A 24,966-nucleotide genomic window follows, 5' to 3' on the forward strand; every position below is an offset into this window, starting at 1 on the left:
GTGCTGACTGAGAAAGCGTTGCATCATTGCACTCTTGTTATGAATCTTTAAGTCCACAGAATCGAAGCCTAAGGGGAAGCTTGTCCAGCCTCACCAGAGAAACCAAAGATGGAGTAAAAAAAAAAAAAGGAAAAAAAAAAACCTGTAAAGGCTGTCAAAGAAACAAAGAGAGTTCACCCAGGCTTAATGAAATTGGAAACGCAAACACCAAAAGCGCTTCATGGCTATGTCATGCCGCTATAATGATTCCACACACTGAACTGTACCAATTCCAGACAATTTCAGACCGGTGTTTACTCCGACTGAGTGGCCAGCGCCCCCGGCTGTCTTCGCAACGAGACATTTCATTTAGATTTGTGAGCGCCATCGTAGCGCGGCACGGGTTGCTGGCTGGTGTGTTTATTTTCAAAGTCTGCCTGAAACGTTTGAGACAGAAAACCCAGACCCCCCAATTGGTGTATTTTCTTTCATTGAATATGTTTGAAACTTGATGAATTCAAAGACCAAAGGTTGGAAAGAGAATCATACTAAATTCCTTTTCTCATATCCCATGCAGGTAGAGAGAAGTTGAAGCCCCTGAAGCCCCCACCCCTTACCTGAAGACAGTTCTGACCCATTGAGGCTTAGACTCAATGCGACTTCTGTATCTGTCCTTTGGAATCACGTACTAACACATTTGCAGCAGATCCTTTAAGTCCAGTAAGCTGAAAGGTGGGGCCTCTGAGGATATGACTTGTTTTTCCAGCTCATCCCACATATCGATCGAAAGGAGATCTCGGGAATTCAGAGGCCAAGTCAACACCTTGAACTCTTTGACATGTTCCTCAAAGGATTTGTGGGCTGGTTTTTGCTGTGTGGCAGAGAGGAACACAGCCTTTGGCTCTAAGGTTTATGGGAAAACATGGAGAGGTGTATGTGAATTAAGATTTCTTTTAATCAAAAGTTTATTTTAATCAAATTTGCTGTACATTACAAGTGAACATGGTTTTCTAGTAAGATAGATGTTTTTGTTTTTTTTGCCGAGTAAGATAATAGAAATATCTATTTGCTCAAATTATGTGAAAAGAAAAAAATATATATTCTCTCCCTCACAGAATGCTGTCACACGTGTGTATTTCATATTATCCAACTTTAACATTTTGCAAAGATCAATGCTGTTTTTAAATTATAATTGTATTTATTGATGAAAAAACACTATCTAGACCTAAATGTGAAAAGGTTGTCGTTTCCTACACTTGGTATTTGTATGATGGCCACAGCCACGATGAAGTAATTTTAACAAAACCTTCATTCTGTTCAGCCATTTAGGGATGATTAGTTACAAACATCCATGCTGTTTTGAACATTTTTTCACTTGATATAGAACATATCTTTAAATAAACAACTGAAGAGCAAGGCAGAACCTTCTTTTTTTTTTTTTGCCACCACCCACAGATTGACATTCATATTTTTGGCAAATCTGTTCAAAGTATCCTCATAAAGCTAAAATATACTGACAGAGACGCTGACAATAACAAAGCATAAATTTCACACTTACTCACCTTCCCATAACACCAGGGTGAAAAGATCGCATTGACCAGCCGCACACTCAGGGACACGGGGGCCTGACATAGAGTGCTGTTCACCCTCAACGAGTAATAAAACAGTCAAAGAATGGCCTCTTGCTGCCATGGTAACAAATGTCCACCTAGGTAACCCTCACTGTGCGGTGAGGAGACGAGATGAGAAGCCGGTGTAGGGGGAAAGTAAAATATGTAACCTCAGAACAGAGGTCAATTATGTTGGAAGTTATCCACGGCTTAGAACGGGGACAACGGCACCGTAACACAAGATAATAGCTACTAGTGACGAGTTGGTAAAAGTCAGGGAGTCTGCACAGAGCAATAATTCCTCCAAGGACATACACCAGCAGTGTCAGCTTGCATCTATAAGGTATTATGTGCAAAAAAATAAAAAAAATAAAAAGAGGTAAAAGCCGTTTTGTAGGTCAAACACAGCAGGCTTTAGAAAATATTGATAAATAGTTTCTGGCAAGACTTTTGTGCCAGGCGTTTCTTCCCAATTTGTTTATTTGCTCTGGTCTACTGTGATGCATCTCTGATCTATACCATCCCTAATCCGCCACAGCACTGGATTTGACAGCTTTTGTAAAAGAAGACAGAGCAATAATCAGAAAATAAAATCTCCCCTCTTCTGTTGTTTGGAGGCCTAACGCTTGCAGAATATGAAAGCATTTATCTATTTTAGAGTCAAAACTGTATGTTTCATGTAACAAATATCAAACCTGAGGTGTATTTTTTTTTATGTTTTGTTTCAGTGCCCACTTCTTGAAAAGGAAATCTCCCCCTTTTTCTCTCTTTCATTTCTGCCCTCCTGTCTGTATTTTTGCTGCCTCTGAAGATGGCCTTCACACAGATTGAAGGGAAAATGAGGTAGGTGAGAGGGCAGGCCGACACGGTACCATCGGACAAAGAAGCGCAAGGCAACTTGACAGTCTGCACATACAAACACGTGGGCCTTTGGCTACATTATGTGAAGAAAAGCAAGGCGGATGCTGTTTACCACTGTTGGAAGCTGCTGATACTGGAAAGATGACCGCCACTGTACGTAATGCTCCTGTCTCGAATCAATAAGTGCCACAGGTGTCGTTATGGACACACAAAGAAGCACCGACTTGTTGAGACGGTACAACGCTGCAGGTGCCGGATAAATCTCTCCTAATGCATCATCTGCAAATACATCTTGCTGCTTTTAAAGCCGCTGACAGATGAGGGCTGCTAGTTTGTTGCATCATAAGCATTGAGGCACTGCTGTTCTTTTCTGTATTCTTTTCTTCAAAGGATTTACTACCCCATCTAACATATAAACAAAGGGATAAAAAAATAATGTTCACATGGTTTTTGTAACCAAAATATGTTGCACTTTTGTTCACTTCGATCAGCTCCAATAGGAATTTTATTTTTACAAAAAAAAAGGAAATTGCAAACTGCAGCTATTTTATTAAGTTAACTACAGTCACGCACTAGAGCCATAATCAGCTCGTAACCATAACAACACCACCTGGCAGCAGAGAATGTTATAAAAAGAAAGACACTAAGGATCATTTTTATTAAACATAATGAGAGGATTGTTAACCAAGTCTCCAGGGTTATAGGTTTTATATTGGCTTTGACTGACTGACGGAGCTCAGACTCTATGAAGAGCAGCATGGCTTTCATCCAGGACGTTGAAAGGTGGACCCGATTTTTACAATTGCTGATTTGCTGATGGTGTTGCAGGACTCTGCTGCTGTCAGTATTTTGTGGGGGTGTTGGAAGACAAAGGGGTACTTGGGTTGATTTTAGGGATTATATGCAGCTAACGGGAATAATTTGACTCAAAACAATGGAGTCAAATTCCATTAAAACAATTGAGTTAAGCAAATTAAGTTTCCTCAATATTTATTTGGAGTTTTTGACCACCAACTGTGCTACAATCAGATTTAGAGGCATTACTTAAAGTTGCTTTAAATAGCTTTTTTCCCCATGTTAAAGGAAATTGTCATTCGAAAACAACTTTTTCTTATTTATTGAGGTAATTTTAGTTTCATATTGGGGCCTGCCCATAGCAATGCATAAGGAGAGCAGTGACTGACTTGCGAAGCAAGTCAGTCACTGCCTCCATGCATTGCATGGCAGGCACCTATTGTTCTACACCCAATAGAATGTCTCTTTATTATTGGGGCCTTTGTTCTATAGCAATGCATAAGGAGAGCAGTGACTGACTTGCGGGCAAGTCAGTCACTGCCTCCATGCATTGCATGGCAGGCACCTATTGTTCTACACCCAATAGAACGCCTCTTTATTATTTATTATTCATCCGTCACCCGGACTGCGGCTCGCACCGCTGCGAGCCCAGCCACAACAGTGGTATCAAAACGTGCTGCTCGGTCCCGACAGTTGTGCTATTATTTTTATAAGGAATCGGACGTACGATGGCGACGTAAAAAGCGAAAAACGAGCCAAATTTCCAACTGCCGAAACGCAGAGCATAACTGAAACCAACTGCCACTTTTTAGAGTGAGAATTTAAGCAGATTTTTGACCCCAAAGCGATTTTGAAATCGCCGTCACGCCCACAAATATCGCCCTATCGATATCAAACTCGGTCATGACATTGATACGCATGCCTGCTCCGGTAAAATGTGTTCGGTTTTTGTCTGGCATTTACGGTTTTCTGTCAAGATGCTTCAGAGTGAAATCATGGGACAGGGTAACTGACGCTCTCCCTGATTCACTTCCATGTATTTCTGAAAAGTTTCTGCACAATTTTTTGTCTCATCACTGCAATTACTGTGAATGAGGTAAAAATATGAATTGCGGTACTATCGGAGAAGACAAATAGCCCTCTCATACGCTTCAAACGGTTTTCAAATATGTATTACGGTTCCTGAACGGCAAGGTTGTTCGAGTGCTTTTTCCATATTAATTGGCTGGGTGTCTCACAAAGATAGAATTTTTTTCCCCCCTTTCTGTCTCACACACACATGACAGTTAGCAGCTGATCCATTACCATAGCAACGGAACACATGGGGCCAGAGCAGCTGATTTATGGCAGAACACTTTGGAAGGAGCTGGCCTTTAGAACTACTGGTTGTTTAGGCCAGTAAATAAGGGATTTAACCTAAACACTGTTAGGCATTGGATTAGTGTGGGCATTTAATATGAAGCTTATGTTTATTTTTCAAAATAAAAGTCTTCATATTGCCCTCAGGTTAATGCATCGCCGTAAGGCGATGCAATAATATTCGAATGCTTTATATTCTTCTCTCAGGTTAGGGAACTGCCTTGCGCAGCAATGCAGTTCATTAGCATTAGTCTTTTAGCATTAATAAGCTATTACAAGTTATTGCACTGTCTTGCGAAGCAAGACAGTGCATTAACTTTAGCACATTAGCATTTTACTGTCCCCACTAGTGGACATAGGCGGTTCAATAAGATCAGCTTGCATAGTTTTTTTTCTCTCAGGTTACGGCACTGTCTTGCGAAGCAAGACAGTGCATTAACTTTAGCACATTAGCATTTTACTGTCCCCACTAGTGGACATAGGCGGTTCAATAAGATCAGCTTGCATAGTTTTTTTTCTCTCAGGTTACGGCACTGTCTTGCGAAGCAAGACAGTGCATTAACTTTAGCACATTAGCATTTTACTGCCCCCACTAGTGGACATAGGCGGTTCAATAAGATCAGCTTGCATAGTTTTTTTTCTCTCAGGTTACGGCACTGTCTTGCGAAGCAAGACAGTGCATTAACTTTACATTAGCATTTTACTGCCCCCACTAGTGGACATAGGCGGTTCAATAAGATCAGCTTGCATAGTTTTTTTTCTCTCAGGTTACGGCACTGTCTTGCGAAGCAAGACAGTGCATTAACTTTAGCACATTAGCATTTTACTGTCCCCACTAGTGGACATAGGCGGTTCAATAAGATCAGCTTGCATAGTATTTTTTCTCTCCGGTTCCGGCACTGTCTTGCAACAAGACAGTGCATTAACTTTAACACATTAGCATTTTACTGTCCCCACTAGTGGACATAGGAGGTTCAATAAGATCAGCTTGCATAGTTTTTTTCTCTCAGGTTCACTGTCTTGCGAAGCAAGACAGTGCATTAACTTTAGCACATTAGCATTTTACTGTCCCCACTATTGGACATAGGCGGTTCAATAAGATCAGCTTGCATAGTTTTTTTTCTCTCAGGTTACGGAAGACAGTGCATTAACTTTAGCACATTAGCATTTTACTGCCCCCACTAGTGGACATAGGCGGTTCAATAAGATCAGCTTGCATAGTTTTTTTTCTCTCAGGTTACGGCACTGTCTTGCGAAGCAAGACAGTGCATTAACTTTAGCACATTAGCATTTTACTGCCCCCACTAGTGGACATAGGCGGTTGAATAAGATCAGCTTGCATAGTTTTTTTTCTCTCAGGTTACGGCACTGTCTTGCGAAGCAAGACAGTGTCTTTAAGCACATTAGCATTTTACTGTCCCCACTAGTGGACATAGGCGGTTCAATAAGATCAGCTTGCATAGTTTTTTTTCTCTCAGGTTACGGCACTGTCTTGCGAAGCAAGACAGTGCATTAACTTTAGCACATTAGCATTTTACTGTCCCCACTATTGGACATAGGCGGTTCAATAAGATCAGCTTGCATAGTTTTTTTTCTCTCAGGTTACGGCACTGTCTTGCGAAGACAGTGCATTAACTTTTAACACATTAGCATTTTACTGCCGCCCCACTAGTGGACATAGGCGGTTCAATAAGATCAGCTTGCATAGTTTTTTTTCTCTCAGGTTACGGCACTGTCTTGCGAAGCAAGACAGTCTTTAACTTAGCACATTAGCATTTTACTGTCCCCACTAGTGGACATAGGCGGTTCAATAAGATCAGCTTGCATAGTATTTTTTCTCTCAGGTTACGGCACTGTCTTGCGCATTAACTTTAGCACATTAGCATTTTACTGCCCCCACTAGTGGACATAGGCGGTTCAATAAGATCAGCTTGCATAGTTTTTTTTCTCTCAGGTTACGGCACTGTCTTTATGGAGCAAGACAGTGCATTACCTTTAGCACTGACATTAGCATTTCACTGTGGGCTAATATTATTGCACCCTCTATGGCGATGCAATAATATTATTCTGCAATATCTTTTCCTCCTAGGTTACTGAACTACCTTGCGAAAGGCAGTTCATTTGCATTAACCTTTTAGCTTAAATAAGCTATTAGCTATTTCTCTTACTTACATATAGTAAAAATAAACCTTTTTTTTTTTAAATAAAAATTTTCTATACATATATTTTTTTTTGTTTTTTCAAAGCTGACACGTCAGCTGAAGCATACACGCTGGAAAATGTCAATATCTGATTGGTTGACACATAACATCTTGTATCTAAGCCTGTGATGTATGGTGCAGAAGTTGCCAGCCAGCTGCTATGATAGGTGGGTTTGTGTTTCCTCCATTAAAAAAAATTATATTAAATATTATAATTAAACAGAATTAAATTAATTAAATTTAAATTAAATTAAATTAAACAGAAGCCCGCATCAGCTGACACGTGGAAGCTGACACTCAGCTGAAGCATGTCATACACATGGAAAATGTCAATCACTGATTGGTTGACACATACCATCTTGTATCTATGCCTGTGATGTATGGTGCAGAAGTTGCCAGCCAGCTGCTATGATAGGTGGGTTTGTGTTCCCTCCATTAAAAAAAAATTATAATATTAAATATTATAATTAAACAGAATTAAATTAATTCAATTTAAATTTAAATTAAATTAAATTAAACAGAAGCCCGCATCAGCTGACTCGTGGAAGCTGACACTCAGCTGAAGCATGTCATACACATGGAAAATGTCAATCACTGATTGGTTGACACATACCATCTTGTATCTATGCCTGTGACGTAAGGTGAAGAAGTTGCCAGCCAGCTGTGATGTTTGCATTTTTTAAAATCGTTGCTATGCGAAGCTGACTGGTCAGCAGCAGGATGCGTCATAGAAGCGGGAAAAGCACCATCTCTGATTGGCTGCCACGTAATACCAAGTCGTCGAAGCTTCTGGAACTTTCTGCTTCCGAGTCTGCTTCGGTCAAGGTAAGAAGTGTTTGTGCTCTCTCCATAAAATATACTATTTCAATATTTCATTTCATTACAGTATTATTATAATTGCTTAGACTTAATGTGTTCTTTGAGAAATGTGCTCAATTTTAAAAGTTTGACTGCTGTGGAATATTTTGTTGTGGCTCTGATAGCATACCTGATAGCTTGATGGAACAGGATTTTTGTAGATTTAGCCAATTTATTCCTAGCCATCATGATATATGATATAGTTCGGCAAGTGCATCTTACATCACTTAACAGTCGCAAGTTGCTCTGTATAACAGGTTCATGTGTTATTCAGTTCGGTTCGAGTGTAGTACGGTCTGAAGCGCAGCACCTGCAGTCATTTATCTGTTGATTTTTAGCGTGACTCAGCAACGGAGAACATCGCGGTTCTGGTTCTGATGGACTAATCAAACTTAGCCATTTTATTTTAGCTTGAATTTAATAAAATAAGTTCATGATCTGAGATTGTATCATTATGTTTGGCCCAGGAATGACAAAATAAAATATCTAGGTTTATTTTGTGTGTAAGACCTTTGATTTAAAGCAGTTAGCGAGTTGCTAACATGTAAACAAATGATGGTTCCGGTTTGCTGCGGAAGTCGCACCCATAAATCACACAAAGGGAATTTGTAAAGGTGAAGATAAATGTTTTAGACCCACAGGAAGCTAAATAATTAAATGTTGCAGTGTTTTTAAGTCTCGTAAGTTTTTTTCGTATTTCTCTATGTGATATACAGTCATACATTGGGATTGGATGAGTTGGATGATTATATAGTAAATGACTTGGTTAATTTGGTTAAAGTTTATTTTTTCAATTTGCATAAGACAAACCTGTTAGATTTATTTGTTTAATCTGTTTTTTTAATTACATTTTTGACCAAGTTGTAAAATGCACGGATGTTTACACCAGTTGTGAAAAGTATATTGGTCCTGTTTAGAAGCCTCAGAATATTTTGAACTTTGTCCTTATATTAAGAAAAAAAACAACCTATTTTTTAAAAATATATATTTTTACGATCCTTTATTAATTGAAATTTATTTTTCTTGTATTTACAGCTTTTCTCTTGTGCGAGACTTGGCGATTTGGAAGTTTTCCACTGCTGCCTGCTGCGATTCTCACCTCTGCATCACCACATCATCTCAGACCTCTTTATCCTACAGACACATATTTTATCTACATATTCAGACAAGTTCTTTTGCACATAGTAACATTCAGTTACACACACGCACACACACACACACACACACATTTAAATAACCGCCTTTCCCCCCCCAGGTGTCTTCTTTTTTTCTACTGTGGTCTTACAGGATGCCCCGTAGGGGACGGCGCTCCGAGGCGGCCAAGGTGAGATGGAGGAAGCTGGAGAGTGTGCCGGTCGTCGCCAAGGTATATCAATTACAAATTGCAGTAATTGTTTTTGTCTAACAGTAGTTTTTACTGTACTTTGGACTTTAAGCATGATTATAATCATTTCTGTGTTTATAGCCTGGGACACCAACGCTCGCACCCAGCGCTTGGAACCCGACTCGGTCTCCGCCGACGAAGGTAAGGCTGTCATTTTATATTTTAGTAACTTATTGTTGGATGATAACAGTCATTTGGTTTACTCATTTTATTTATGTCTTTAGACGTCCCGACTGCTGGAGGGTGGCCTGCCCTACCAGGTATGTTCATGACAAGTTCAGTATGTTTTATGTAGAATAGCCCAATCCAGTTATGTTTGTACTTAATCTAAACATTTTTTAAATAATTCTTTTGCAGATGTCGCCCGTGGTTCGTCAGGACGAGGAGCCCCGTGGGCAGTCGACTTCTCCGGAGTCGCGTATGTATATCAGATCTTTGTTGTTTTCTTGTTAAATTTTCAAAGCCATTAAATCCTAATCTTGATAAATGCACATCTCTAACAGGTCGTGGGACGGGGCGTCGCCATCGCGTGGAGACGTGGCCAGCTTCCCGGGTGACCAGACGGAGCTGCAAGTTGGTTCTGCCTACTGCCGAGGCTCTGGAGAAGAAGGTACTTTTTTTATCGATTTCATACACAAATCTTGGTTTGAATGATAAAACTCTATAAGCAAAACCTTAATGTTTGTTTTTATTTTTCAGTTTGCTCTTTTGGTTGGTGATTCCCATCTGCGTGCTATTGTGGATGGGTATTCTACCATGCCAAAGGGCGACTTCTCCTTAGGGATGCTTGCATCTCCCGGAGCTTCTGCGGAAGAGTTGCGGCTTGAGGTGCTGGATGCAGTTCTGCCTCGGCCCCCCGAGGTGATCTGTCTTCTGGCCCCAAGTAACAACTTGACCGCCAGCAGGACCTTCGTGGAGGCCGGAGCGGCGTTTGACGCTTTGTTGCGTACCGTCTGCAACCTCTCTGCTAATGTAAGTATAATATCCACTGCATTTATCCATAATCAAATATATCAGAAAACCTGGCATATGTTAATTTGTTCATTTATTTGTCTCAATTTTTACAGGTGGTGTGGACTTTCCCCACGCCTTGGCGTGAAGGAAAGTGTGCAACAGCTGCTGCGCAGGAGTTTCAACGTGTGGCTGCTAGAGGTAAGTGACTTACACAATTTGTGTTTAGAGTAAAACTTCAGCAAATTAATGTTTTATAGTTTTCAGGGTTCAGATGTATGAAAAAATTATTTATTTTTCCTTTTGTATCTACTTTTCTCAAATTACGAGATTGTTAGTGTGACTGACATTAAGAATGACATTTTTCTTATTTTTTTTATAGGTGTTCGGTACTTGCCTGTCACTGAACACTTCCCGTTGAGCAGCCTAGCCTTGTGGAGCAGGGACGGCGTAAGTTGAATTAATTTTTAGAATTGTATTTTAAAAATGTTACTTAGGCGTACTGTATTTTATAAAATGTGTTTATATCTTCAGGTTCATTTGAGCGATCGTCCTGGGATGGAGGTCCTTTCTCAGTTGCTTGAGGCGGCGGTCTCTTCGCAACTTGAGTTAAGTGCACCGAAATCTCCAGCTCCTGTGATGTTGGCTCCTCCCCCTCCTGGGACGGCATCCCCCCCCGCGGTGAGACGTCCCCTGCCCCGGCTGGTTGTGGTTGGTGAGGTGGCTGCTCCGCGTCGTTCGGACCCCTTCGCCTGGACTGTGGTTGGTGGTCGTAAGGTACTGGATACATGCTTAGTTGATTTAAGCAAAATCTTGCATGTTTAATTCTTTAAGAATCCATGAATGTGTATATTTGACTTTTTAACATGTCTGTTTTGTGTCTGCCTACCTGAGTGTCCATTTCAACTTTTCCTTAAAGTACAGATCATAAACTAGATAGCAGTTTTTTAATTGTGTTGAGGGCAAGTAAAACTTTTCAGAAGATCATGTAAATGTCAAAAACCACCTATTTTGAGAATGTGAAAGGGAATTAGTTTTCAAACATAAAATATAAAATGCAACATGACATCCCTTTGTTATTTGAAATCTCATCTTCAAACAATAAGTATGGACTGTATTTTGTTGCTAAGAAATGGGGGAAACTTGTGCAAGTAATGGTGAAAAGAGCAACTGTGACAAGTGGTACCAGAATAATGGCAAAAACAGTGAGATAGTGATATTGATTGGTGTCACACACACTTCATAATTTATATGTAGTTTGTAGAATCAAATATACTTTATTGATGTCGAAGGGGAAATTGCTTATTTGCTGAAAAGGTGGATCATCCAAGGTGTAAATATTAGTTAATACAAATTAAACCATAAGCAATATAAAATTTATGAAAATGTATACATAACTGTGATATTGTAAGTAGTTTAAAAATGTGACAAAATATAAAATAAATAGACAAAATAACAAGCGCACACTTATGTTAATCTATAAATGAGTCCAGGAAAAACTTGGAGTAAAGACACTCACAGTCTGGTCATTGTATATGAAAAATTGTGTAACTAATAAATGTGCAGCAGGCAGGTTTGCTATTTTTTTAACTTTAAGTCAAAGAGGGAAACTTGGAGCCATATTGTGAGGCACAGTGAAGATTAAAATGATGATGGCAGTTTTATTAGAAATGTAAATAATCTGAGGCATAAAGGGTAAAATGAGGTAATGGTAGGGTCAGAGGCAGGTACTCAGAGGTCCAAGCAGAGGAATGGCGGCGCTGTACAGCTGTAAGGAGTCGATCACCAGGGGTAGAGGAAGAGCTACTCCCCCACCAGCTAGTAAGCAGCTTCCAGCCATGGTAAACTCCAGGAGTTAAGGTAGAAACCCTTTGTGAATTTCACAGTGAAAAAATAAACATTTTCCAACTTGAAATTATTTGTAACTCCTGTATGTGTAACAGTTTATCCAAAAGAGAAAAAAGTGACAATTTAGGTTGTGCTGGAGGAAATACCACACAAAACACTAAGATAATTTCTTTTGAGGAAATGCAAAGGTAAAATCAAAGTTTGTTAAAAATGACAATATATATATATATGTATATACCTTGCTTCCACTGAATATAATTTTTCATTGTTTACAGACGCCTCGTGGGGACCAGGGTGGTGATGGCTATCCACAGGCCACTGGGAGGATGGTTGACCAACAGGTATGATTTTCTTTATCTCAAAGCAAAACATGTTGTGTCCTCGGTGTACAAAAGAATCTATTTTAAGCTATTTTTTTGATTTTACAGGGAGACCTGCTGGATTCTTCCATCCCCCCGAATCCTGTGTGGTTCAGCCCAACGTTGCTGGAGGAGATGGACCGGATCGTTCCTGCGTCTGGCCTTGACGCTCCGATACCTACATGTTCTCCGACGAGGAAGAAGGTATTTTATTTTATTTTTTTGAAAAAATAATCATTTGAATTTGATGTGCCACAGTTTGTTTTAACAATTATATAATTTCTTCTATTTTTTTATTAGAAGACGAGTCCGAGGCGTCGTCCAATTTCCGATCCCTCCAAGCTGAATCCGGTGGAGCGGCAGGTGTGTCATTGATTCAGAAAATATATCACAGTCTTTAAGATAATAAAATATATATTTTCAGTTTGCACCAAGTTGATAGCTTCTGTTGATTTATAGATGGAGGGAGCGCCGAGAGAGACCACCACGCCAGCTCGTCGCCAGGCACGGAGTCCGGTCCCCCCGATGGACGTCGAGGCCCCTACCGAGTCCTCTTCCGTGCCGCTGGAGGACCATGTCCGGGATGGGAGCTGCCAGGTAACTCCTTCCTACCATCTCAGTCACAATAAATGTGTTGTGGAGAAAGTTGACATACGTGGTTCTGTGTATGATGAAGATGTCAAAGATTGTCACGCACAAAAGCTACAAATGACTGTGCAAAGTGATTTTATATATATAAAAAAATGTGTTTTCCAGTTTTTAACTTTGTGGGTGTGCTGCTTTATTATTTGTGCCTTTTTTATTTTTATTAAATTGAATATAATTTCAAAATTTTTGTTTTTTCAGATTGGCTAAAAAAGTGAGCTAATATTGTTAACAGATTAATTTCTGAAGTACAGAAAAACAAATTTTAGATGCACAAATATGAACATATGTATTTATATTGAAAACTGATCCAATACTGTTGTAATAATAGTATTTACCATTATGTTTATCAAAATTGTATTTCAATTAATTTATTTATCACCTGAATAATTGATTACTCAATTACAAAATACTTGTGTACAACTGGCCTAATTGGTGGTAGATAGTCATCAGGTGAACATTTGTATAAATACTGACTTTTTTTCTTTTAATGTGACAGGCTTCTGCGCTGGAACCCGGGATCAGCGGTCCACCTGTCCTGTCGGTAAGTGCTACACATTCTCAAGCCGACAAGAGGTACGCTGCATTTTCCCGCAATCACCAGTGCACATGCATGGCACTCACATTTTTAGCTTACCACAATGAGGGGTTGCAGTTTGACACAGTGTTGCTTGACAGAGTGATTGAAAAAGGAGACCAACTTTATGTCGGCGTTAAACAGCAACTGATCAGTGATGGAACATTTCGTGACAATCACTTGACCTTTGAAGAGATGCCTGACCATGTGTTGACAGACGGGAACATCTATGCTGTACACACAACTGGTTTAAGGGTAGGTCATGTTTTTGCTGGTAGCGGGAGCCCTCAAGGATCTCGACAATTGGGTTTGCCTCTTGCCCTGCAACTGGAATGTCTGTCGGAAAATGTCACCCATGCTTTTCTTTTGGTGACTCCAGAGTGCATTGCAGTTTTCAGGGACAGAAGCGGTCGGTTTGGAGTTTTTGATTCCCACTCAAGAAATTCAGCAGGCCTGCCCCACCCCAGTGGAACTGCAGTAATGATGACTTTCTGCAAACTGTCTGACATGGTCAACCATCTGCTGAAGCTCTTTCGAAACCGCGGCCCCAATGCCACCTATGAGTTTGTTCCAGTAGGTTTTGTGAGGGATAATGATGACCCTTCTGAAAGGCCAAATTCTTCTCAGGATTTAGCCTTTCAGAACATTTCACCTGGAGGCACAAAAGTAAGTCCAACTGTTTTCAAACCTGAGAGCACTTGTGAAGAGAAAATGCCTCCTTGGCTTAGGAAAGTTGCAAACGTATTAGAGGAGACGGCTCCAACCATTCCAAATGTGTCAAAAGCATCAAAAGCCAAGAGAAGAAAGATTAGGGACAGGGTTAAAGCCCAGCAGGGACAGAATTTAAAAATAAAAATTAAAAAAAGTACATATGAAAAAGACAGATATGTAAAATCTCCAACATTTAGGACCAAAAAGCTACAGGCCTTAAAAGAATCATACATTCTTCATCAAGCACAGAGGAAGGATTGCATCAAAAATAGATATAGGACAGATACACGATTCCGGAAGAGACAAATAAATTACGTGAAGTCCAGATTCAACTTTATCCCCAGCTTAAGAGCCAGTCAGAAATCCTACATGGCTGAGTATATAAGGGAAAGGTTCAGAAATGATCCTGTCTTTAAAAACAGACAAAAAGCATACATTAGGAATCGATTCAGAAATGATCCGGTCTTTAGAAGCAGACAAAAATCATACATCAGGAATCGATTTAGAGATGATCCGGTCTTCAGAAACCAACACACACAAAAAATGAGTGAGCATCTGAGGGAAAAGTATCACAGAGAACCAAATTATAAGGCCCAACATAATAAAAAATGTGCTGCCAGCAGAAGAGTCAGACTATCAAGACAAGCACTGGCCAAAAATTTAACACTGCAGCATGCTTTGCGAATCAGAAGAAAGTACAAAAGAAATGTAGGCTTCCACTTTGAAACCCCACGCCCTCTGATGAGTGACAAAATGAAAGCTGCGATACAAAACTTTTATAAGAACATACAAAACGGACCCACATACGTTTGCACTGTGTGTCACAGAGCTCTTTTCCCCAATCAAGTAAAGCACTGTAAACGAGGTAAATATACTAAGAATATGCGTGTAGTAGCTGATTGTCTAACAGGTATGTATGTTCATGTGTGTGGATCTGCATGCTCTACCCCATGTTCTGTACCTGAAGAGAGGATGGGGGAGTGGATCTGCTACACATGTGACAGCCATCTAACTAGAGGAAAGATGCCATCGATTGCTGCTGCCAATAACCTTCATCTGGCTTCGGTTCCCACAGAGCTTGTGGAATTGAATGTACTTGAAAGGCAATTAATTGCAAAGATTTTACCTTTTGCAAAAATTGTTTCCTTGCCAAAAGGACAGCAAAGGGCAATACATGGAGCTGTTGTTTGTGTTCCTTCTGACATGGAAACAGTTGTAAACAGTCTTCCGAGGCCCCGTGAGGAAGCCCAGCTTTTACAGGTGAAGCTTAAGAGAAAAACCAAATATAAAGGTTACCAATATTTTTACACGGTCAACATGAAAAATGTCTTGGCTGCACTGATAAAGCTTAAAGAGAGTCATCCGGATTACAAAGATGTAACTATAAATGAAAGTGCAACATTTGAAGGTTTCCAAGACGACCAGCCAGTTGAGGACTCTGATCTACAGGCAGAGGAGGCTGAAATGGATGCAGCAACAGACCAGCAGCCTGACCACATAGGGGCAGAGCATCAGGCACTTCGCCCTGGTCTGATCTTGGACACCTGCATGCAGCCTCCTGACATAGCACAAGAAGTATTGTCATATGGAGATGGAATTTTCAGCATTGCGCCGGCTCAGGGGAACAAGCCCATCTCCTTCTTCAGTGTTCCGCGACTTGAAGCCAAGGCTTACCCTGTACATTTCCCAACTGGAGTAAACACTTTAGATGAATCCCGTCGTGTTGCACTTTCACCGAGTATGTATTTCAATGTACGGCTTTTCTCAATAGATACTCGGTTTGCCAAAGACCAGAGTTACCTTTTCTTTGCTCAGTTTGTGACAGAAACTCATATTGCCAATGACAGTATGTCCATTCAGACAAGAAAAGGTAAACCAAGCACCAAAGATGGAAAAAATATTTCCAGCAAAATGCTCCAGAACAAAGAGGAGTTGGAAAAACTGATCCAAAATAAAGAGGCCACCCGTTTCATGCAACCCTTGAGAGGAACTCCCGCTTATTGGGAGAAAGGATTACGGGATTTGCACGCCATGGTGAGGCAACTTGGAAAGCCCACTTTCTTTTGCACATTCTCTGCTGCTGAAATGAGATGGCCAGAAGTCATTGAGGCCATCAAAGGTCAACATGGGGAGCAGGTAAGTTTTTCTGAGCTTGACTGGAATGCAAAGTGTGACATTCTTAGAAGTAACCCTGTCACCGTCATGCGCATGTTTGAAAAGAGAGTGGATGCACTTTTCAGAGACCTCATTCTTTCCCCTTGGACCAGTTGAGGATTACTTTTATCGTGTGGAATTTCAGGCAAGGTTCACCCCATATCCATGCTGTGATATGGATAAAGGATGCACCTGAAATGGAAGACCCTCATTTTATGTGAAGTCATAAAGTTCATCGATCGTTATATATCCTGTCAGTTGCCTGATGAAATCAGAGATCCAGAGCTTCACAAAATTGTATCAGAGGTTCAAATGCACAGCAAAAACCACTCAAAATCATGCAAAAAAGGTAATGTTGAATGCCGATTTGGATTCCCCAAACTACCAATGGACCGCACCAGAATCACGGTCCCAGTAATTGACTTTGATTTTGAAAATGATGACGAAAAACCAAAGCAAAGTAAGCAAAAAGGTAGGAGAAAGTCCAGAAAATCTAGATCACCATTTGTCTCAAACCTACAAAGAGAGGCAAAGAGAAAACTGAAACCAATTAGGGATTTACTGAAAGATGACAAATCATCTTTCAGGGATTTGTCAGAGTTACTCCAGGCTTGTAATATGACCAAAGTAGAGTACAATGGCCATGTTGATGCTCTCACTTCTGGAATGGTGGTAATGATGAAACGCGATCCTAAAGATAGCTGGGTTAACGCGTACAACCCTGATCTCATCCGTGCATGGAACGCCAACATGGACATTCAGTATGTGCTTGATGAGTACAGCTGCATTGAGTACATGATGTCCTACATAGCCAAGCCAGAGCATGAAATGGCGCAGTTCCTCAAGTCTGTTGTAGATGATTTAAAGACGGCCAATGTTAGCCAACGCGATGAGATGAAAAAGATCATGCAGGCTTATTCAAAACAGAGAGAGGTCAGTGCTCAAGAACTGCTATGCCGCACTTGTAGCCTACCTCTCAAAAAGTCCTCACGCAGCGTTCTTTTTCTTCAAACAGACGAAGATGGTGTAAAAATGAGCCTTCCAATGAGTAAACTCATGAACCTGTCCCCAGATGAGGAAAATGTGTGGATGACAGGATTGCCGGAAAAATATCTCAACAGACCAGAAACGTTAGAATTCGAACACATGTGCCTGGCAGAATTTGGCCAGAATACCGGGTTCTATATGGCAGACAAATTGAAGGGCCAAACGCAATTCCCCTCCTTAATGATGCAGGATACATCCAGAAAAGAACTATGGGCAAACCTGCAGTTATTAGATTTACTCGTTTCTCTGAGAAAAAAAACCCCGAAAAGATTTACAGGCGGCTTCTGAAGTTGTATTTTCCTCATAGACGATGAGGACCTTAAAATGAGGAACACACAACCTACGAAGCCTTTTACAACAACGGGTTCCGTGGTAGATATCGGGCTAAACATTATGTGGATTTCAATCGCAAAAGGTATGAAGGGCAAGGTAAAAAAATTGACAAAATTATGGAAGAACTAAAAAAGCAGGGACCGGTTCGAAATGCGTGGAACACTTTTGCACCCGAGGTTGAGGTAGACCGTTTAGAATGCGCTGCTGAACGACCACCATTGCAAGAAGATGAAGAGCAAGACCCTATTCCAGATTATGAAATTGATGTCAGCACTGTAGACATGCCAAAAATCGAAGCTCCTAAATTGAGCCCTGATTTCATCAGACAAATGTACAGGAGTTTAAATGAGACTCAAGCGTCCGTGTTTTATGCCATTCGCGATTGGTGTTTGAAGCGCCTGGGGTGACGACCCAGAACCGTTCTTTTATTTCTTGACGGGAGGAGCTGGTTGTGGTAAATCTCATGTCATCAAATGTGTTTACCAGGAGGCAACCAAGCTCTTGCGCCAGCTTCCTAGACTTCTTGAAATTGGTGACATGTCCAAGCCTACCGTGCTCCTCACAGCTTTTACTGGTACTGCAGCGTACAACATTTCAGGGAAGACTTTACATTCCATCTTGAAACTACCCAAAAGTTTAAAACCACCATACAAGGGTCTTGGAAATTCATTAGATGACGTGAGGGCAGTTCTTTCTAATGTAGAAATCTTAATCATCGATGAAATCTCCATGGTCTCCAAAGACCTGCTTGCATATGTTGACTGGAGATTTCAACAAATCAAGGGGAACAACAGGTTCATGGGTGGGGTCTCTGTTTTGGCTGTGGGGGACTTCTTCCAACTTCCACCTCTTGGACGAGCTAAACCTCTTTGTGTCACCGAGGATGGCATGCTTGATATCTGGAATGAGAATTTCCAGATGATCACCTTAACGGAAATCATGCGGCAGAAAGATGACCGAGCGTTTGCAGAGCTACTGAACCGAGTTAGAGTTAAAGGTAAAGCGGATTTGCTTTGTGAGGATGACAGGACTCTTTTGATCCAAGCTGTTACTGACCCCAAAGAATGTCCAATGGATGTCCTACACATTTTTGCAACAAACAAACAGGTGGACACCCATAATGCAGCAGTTGTGGCATCTTTAGGTGCAGTAACAGTTGATATTGAGGCAGAGGACTACAAAAGAGTTACAAAGACAGGAAACATGATTTACTTGGGCTGTTGTATAGCGGGCAACAAACGAGACTTGTGTAACAACATACAGGCTGGTTTGGGTTTTAGGGTAATGATTATAAGAAACTTGGATGTAGAGGATGGTCTTGTGAATGGAACGTTTGGCACCATTTCTGATATTGTCACTAGTACCAAAGATGGAAAGACTAGTGTAAAATTAATTGGACTCAAATTGGACAACCCCCTTGCTGGACATACAAAAAAAATTCAGGGTAAACCAGACGGCTTTGTTTACATTGAGAGATTTGAGGAACAGAGTAGTGTAAAGGGAGTGGTACGACGGCAATTTCCAATCAGGTTAGCCTTTGGTTGTACGGCACACAAGGTTCAAGGGATGACCATGAAGTCTGCGGTCATTTCCTTGAAACGTATTTTTGAACCTGGAATGGCATATGTCGCCCTCAGTCGCACAACTTCCCTGGAAGGACTTAAAATCATTGATTTCGATGAAAGTAAGATCTACGCTGACGAAAACATCAGAGCAGCTATGGAATCAATGAGACCAGCATCGTTTTTGCACACCAGACCGCTCTTGCATTTTCAGTCTGGTCATCAGGGTGCAACATTAACAATTGTCCACCACAATGTCGAAGGTCTTGTCTGTCACTCTGAGGACATGAAACAACATCATGAACTCATGTTGGCAGATGTCTTATGCCTAACGGAGACTCATTTGTTTGGATCTTCTGTTCCAGCTTCTTGCCAAATAGAGGGCTATTCTTTCTTTTCACGGAACAGACATGTCTCCTACTCGAACAGAGTCGACATTGCTACCAAAGAGGGAGGGGGAGTAGCGACTTACTGCCGGAGTCTTCTCCAACCGCAGGAACGTAGATTCTTTAACCAGGTTACCGATCTTGAATTTAACGTCGTCAAAGTGGACACCCCAATCAAAACCCTCATCGCGACAGTTTACAGGCCTCCAAGTTATGATCTTAGAACATTTTTAAGAAATCTGACAAACCTCTTGGATGGCCTGAATTCAATGGATATTCAGCCCATTGTCGTGTTAGGAGACTTCAATGAGGACCTTATTCCTCCAGGGAAAAAAGCCATCAGTGAGTTGTTTAGAGCCAAAGGCTTTATGCAACTCATCTCTCATCCAACCACAGAAAAACGTACTCTTCTTGACCACTTGTACATCTCCAATCCAGAATACTGTGTCCAGTCGGGTGTCTTGCAGGCTTACTACAGCTACCACAATCCCATATACTGTGTGTTGGCTTCAGTCTAAGCTGCATCTACAGTGGATTGCAAAAATAGTCATGTTTCTTGAAATTTTCCATATTTCATCACATTACAACCACAAATGTGGAAATACAGTGGAGAGATCAAGTATATAATATACACTGTTGATTTTTCCAGGTATATACTAAGTAATACACACTTTTCAGTTTATTTGCAAAAAATTCATTCAGTCATGTATATTTTTAAGCCTCCCTAGTAGAGTCTATTCTGGGGTCCTGGAAAAGATGGTCCGTAAGGCCCTGGAGAATGCATAGGAGTTCATCCAAACAATCTACATGTGTTTTATGTACTCGTAGAAGGCTTTTTGACAGTCTCCTCTGGGAACCTTGCAGGGGGTGGGTTCTCTGGGAGTATGGTGTCCAAGGTCTTTTGATATGGGCTGTAAGGTTTCTGTGTGATTGGTACTAGAGTCTAGTCTGCATTGCTAGCAGTAAGTTGGACTCTTTTCTGCTGAGAGTTGGACTCCGCCAAGGAAACGAGCCCGACTCTGCTGGCAATGCACACCAGACTCTGACATCAGTCATAAAGGGACCTAACAGCCCCTATCACAGGGCCTGATACCCCATACTCCTGGAGAACCCCAGCATGGTTCCCAGAGGGACACAGTCGAATTCCTTCTCCAAGTCCACAAAACACATGTAGAGAGGTTGGGTGAACTCCCATGAACCCTCCAGGACTCTGCTGAGGTTATAGAGCTGGTCCAGTGTTTTATGACCATGGTGAAAATCACACTGCTCTTCTTGAGTCCTACTTTTGACTATTTGACAGACCCTCCTCTCCAGGACTCCCAAATAGACCTTGTTAGGGAGGTATTACTGCCCACAAATATATTTGTGGTTGTAATGTGACAATATGGAACAGTTCAAGGGGTATGATTACTTTGTAAGCACTGTACATCTTAATCCCGAATTCATGACAGGAAATTCTTGTTGGAGAAAATGTTAAGATCTCATGTCATTCTTAATATCAATTTATCTAACTGCGGTCTCTTTCATACATGCAGCAATCAGAAAGCAGTGTGGATTATATTTCTTTATCATTGTTACAGAGGGTTTGATATGTATTTAATCATTGTACACATTTGTGAATCATGGTGTAGCTTGTGGATTTTGTTGTAGGCATAAAAATATTTTTGTACAGTTTGTGAATCATTGAATCATACTTATTTAGCTCCGTAGAAAGGAGAATTTATAATCAGGTTTTTTATGTATACATGAAGGTTTGAGCTTTGAGAATACGAAAGTGGCTGATCTTGAAACACTTATCGGTTCTCTGTAAGAGTAGTTGCTGGAAATATTGGACCAGGAAGCAGCAGATAAAACAATCAGTTACTACACGATATTCTGTTCATTTTGAAATCAAAATTAATTCAAATAGATCTTCAATATGGCCCAGAGCATTTTCCTTATTTTTCTAATCCGGTTACAGTAACTGTTACCCTTCAAATTAATCTAATTTTTTGCGAAACTCGTTCTTTATTTTATATCATTCAATTAAAGCTCTCCTTGTTTTATCTCTCCCCAATCAACACTGTAGTTTTTACTGCTGCAGCCCCCTAGTGGTTACTTCACTACAAGGACAAAAGTTCAACTCACTTTTGTCCTATTGGACTCCCTCCACATAGTCAGAATTTGTTCTGTTTTGGTGGAATTAACCCTTTTTTCTTCCAGTTTGAGTCTGTTTTTGCAGGTTATTTTGCAGGTTGTTCCACACAGAAGCTATCCTAGGAGGCTGCCAAGAAGAGAGAGAGGAAACGAGAACTGGAAGTTCAGCCCATGAAAGGTAGCAAATGTATCTAAATTGTAGCAGCCTTAAAAGTAGTTATTTTTTTTTGTTGTTGATAATATCTGTTTATTGACGGAATGACTTGTGTATTTTTAGTCCAGAACACTCTGGCCTACATCATGGACTTGGACCCACACCCAATGAGGAGAAGATGGAGTTCTTGTTTCTTTAGAAAGGTACATGACAAATTAAGCAAATTTTGTTCATTTTAACTTGAAATATATGATGTTGTATATGTAGGTTTTATAGAAGGAATCCAGTGCATATATGCCCTTTTTTCTTGGGTCACATTGGTGTTTATATCTATGTTAATCATTCTTAAACTTAGTTTAAACAAAGTTTAATTTTACTTTATTCATTCATAAATCAAATAGTTGTTTAAAAATGTCATGTATATTAATTTGGTTTTTGTCTGTTTTTTTTCTACAGTTTGTGATGTGTCGCACCACATTGGATGACGAAGAAGTTGGCCAAAGACCTTTGGAGAAGCAATTCTTTTTTGTCATTGTTTATAATTGTAAATAGTTTTTCTTGTATGTATGTATGTATGTATATATTTAAAATAGTTTTATTTATACTATAGAGAGTGTAATATGTCATGTTAGATTATAGTTTCAGTTCCTGTATGTGTATATAGTTATAGTTCCTGTATGTGTATAGTTATATAAGTTTTATATTTATAACAAGTGAAACATCATGGCAAAGCCATGATGTTTCACTTGTGAGAGTAAATCTGTCGGGTTTCACCTTGACACTCAGGCAACAACCCTGAGTGCCACATGGCCAGACAGGACACATGTAAAATAAAAACATAGCAAAATTTTTATTTTATTTATATTCTTTAAATGTTGTAATTTTAGTTCATTGTAAACTTTACCTGCAAAAACCTTGTAGAAATCTTTAACATTGTTCAATATATATTTAAACTGTGATCTGTTGTGTGTGGGTTATTTAATTAAAATTTTTTCTTTGTCACTATTATTAAGTATATTATTAAATAGCCCTCTCATTTTAGCTTATACACTTACTTTATCATACTGAATGGTGCATGTCCAGTTTACTTAACATTCTTGTGATTCTATTGATTACATTGCAGCTTTCTTTAGCATTGATGCAAATTGTTAGCATCAGAACGCTGGGTCCAAACCGACGGGCACACTTTGGCAGGCCCCAGTTAAATTTCTTCAGGAATTTTCTAGTTGGGGCCTGCCCCATAGCAATGCATAAGGAGAGCAGTGACTGACTTGCGAAGCAAGTCAGTCACTGCCTCCATGCATTGCATGGCAGGCACCTATTAATCTACACCCAATAGAACGCCTCTTTATTATTATTATTCTTAACTTATTCTTCCGTCACCGTTAATGCGGCTCGTACCGCTGCGAGCCCATCCACAAAAATGGTATCAAAACGTGCGGCTCGTGCCCGTGAGGTGTGCTATTATTTTTATAAGGAATCGGACTTACGATGGCGACGTAAAAAGCGAAAAACGAGCAAAATTTCCAGAGGTCGAAAGGCAGAGCATAACTGACACCAACTGCCGCTTTTTTACAGTGAGAATTGAAGGAGATTTTTGACCCCAAAGCGATTTTGAAATCGCTGTCACGCCCACAAATATCGCCCGATTGGTATCAAACTCGGTCATGACATTGATACGCATGCCTGCTCCGGTAAAATGTGTTCAATATTTCTCTAGCATTTACGGTTTTCTGTCAAGGTGCTTCAGAGTGAAATCATGGGACAGGGTAACTGACGCTCTCCCAGATTGACTTCCATGTATTTCTGAAAAGTTTCTGCACAATTTTTTGTCTCATCACTGCAATTACTGTGAATGAGGTAAAAATATGAATTGCGGTACTATCGGAGTCGACAAATAGCCCTCTTATATGCTTCAAACGGTTTTCAAATATGTATTACGGTTCCTGAACGGCAAAGGTTTGTACGGAGTGCTTTTTCCATATTAATTGGCTGGGTGTCTCACAAAGATAGAATTTTTTCCCCTCTTTCTGTCTCACACAGACATGACAGTTAGCAGCTGATCCATTACCATAGCAACAGAACACATGAGGCCAGAGCAGCTGATTTATGGGAGGACTCTCTGGAATGAGCTGGCCTTTAGAACTACTTGTGTTTTGGGCATTTTATAACTGATTTTAACAAGCCATTGTTACACGCAGGATTAATGTGTAATTTTTAAATAAAGCTTAATGGAAATTTCCCAATAAAAGCCCCAATATCTCTGTCAGGTGAGTGCAGCGCCGTAAGGCGCTGCAATACTATCAGCCTATATTATCTTTTCCTCTCAGGTTATGGCACTGGCTTGCGCAGCAAGACAGTGCATTAACTTTAGCACATTAGCATTTTCCTGCCCACACTAGTGCACCGCCAAAGGCGGTGCAATAAGATCAGCTTGCATAATTTTTTTTCTCTCAGGTTACGGCACTGTCTTGCGCAGCAAGACAGTGCATTAACTTTAGCACATTAGCATTTTCCTGCCCACACTAGTGCACCGCCAAAGGCGGTGCAATAAGATCAGCTTGCATAATTTTTTTTCTCTCAGGTTACGGCACTGTCTTGCGCAGCAAGACAGTGCATTAACTTTAGCACATTAGCATTTTCCTGCCCACACTAGTGCACCGCCAAAGGCGGTGCAATAAGATCAGGTTGCATAAGTTTTTTTCTCTCAGGTTACGGCACTGTCTTGCGCAGCAAGACAGTGCATTAACTTTAGCACATTAGCATTTTCCTGCCCACACTAGTGCACCGCCAAAGGCGGTGCAATAAGATCAGCTTGCATAATTTTTTTTCTCTCAGGTTACGGCACTGTCTTGCGCAGCAAGACAGTGCATTAACTTTAGCACATTAGCATTTTCCTGCCCACACTAGTGCACCGCCAAAGGCGGTGCAATAAGATCAGCTTGCATAATTTTTTTTCTCTCAGGTTACGGCACTGTCTTGCGCAGCAAGACAGTGCCGTAACTTTAGCACTGACATTAGCCTTTCACTGTCCCCCAGTAGTGGGGGCTAATATT

General features: G+C 40.5%; 2 protein-coding genes and 1 long non-coding RNA gene across 3 annotated transcripts; all 3 read left to right on the forward strand.

Annotated features, from left to right (window-relative positions):
- The first annotated feature begins 7,583 nt into the window (after positions 1-7,583).
- LOC122827491 lies at positions 7,584-10,929 on the forward strand. The gene is made up of 10 exons (XM_044110499.1): positions 7,584-7,630; positions 8,699-9,029; positions 9,129-9,188; positions 9,272-9,307; positions 9,405-9,465; positions 9,551-9,657; positions 9,747-10,072; positions 10,115-10,199; positions 10,533-10,775; positions 10,918-10,929. Exons 2-10 carry the CDS (start codon positions 8,952-8,954, stop codon positions 10,927-10,929), a joined length of 1,008 nt encoding a protein of 335 aa, XP_043966434.1. The 5' UTR covers positions 7,584-7,630; positions 8,699-8,951.
- Positions 10,662-16,409, forward strand: LOC122827492. Its single transcript, XM_044110500.1, has 6 exons — positions 10,662-11,858; positions 11,974-12,187; positions 12,275-12,409; positions 12,506-12,568; positions 12,665-12,802; positions 13,350-16,409. The coding sequence occupies exons 2-6, from the start codon at positions 12,173-12,175 to the stop codon at positions 16,407-16,409; spliced, it is 3,411 nt and encodes a 1,136-aa protein (XP_043966435.1). The 5' UTR covers positions 10,662-11,858; positions 11,974-12,172.
- Positions 16,410-21,496: 5,087 nt separating this feature from the next.
- LOC122827173 lies at positions 21,497-22,670 on the forward strand. Its single transcript, XR_006369978.1, has 3 exons — positions 21,497-21,934; positions 22,034-22,113; positions 22,367-22,670. It is a non-coding gene; the product is annotated as an uncharacterized LOC122827173 (long non-coding RNA).
- The last annotated feature ends 2,296 nt before the right edge of the window (positions 22,671-24,966 follow it).

This window comes from Gambusia affinis, linkage group LG24, assembly GCF_019740435.1.
Source record: "Gambusia affinis linkage group LG24, SWU_Gaff_1.0, whole genome shotgun sequence".
Taxonomy (NCBI): Eukaryota; Metazoa; Chordata; class Actinopteri; order Cyprinodontiformes; family Poeciliidae; genus Gambusia; species Gambusia affinis.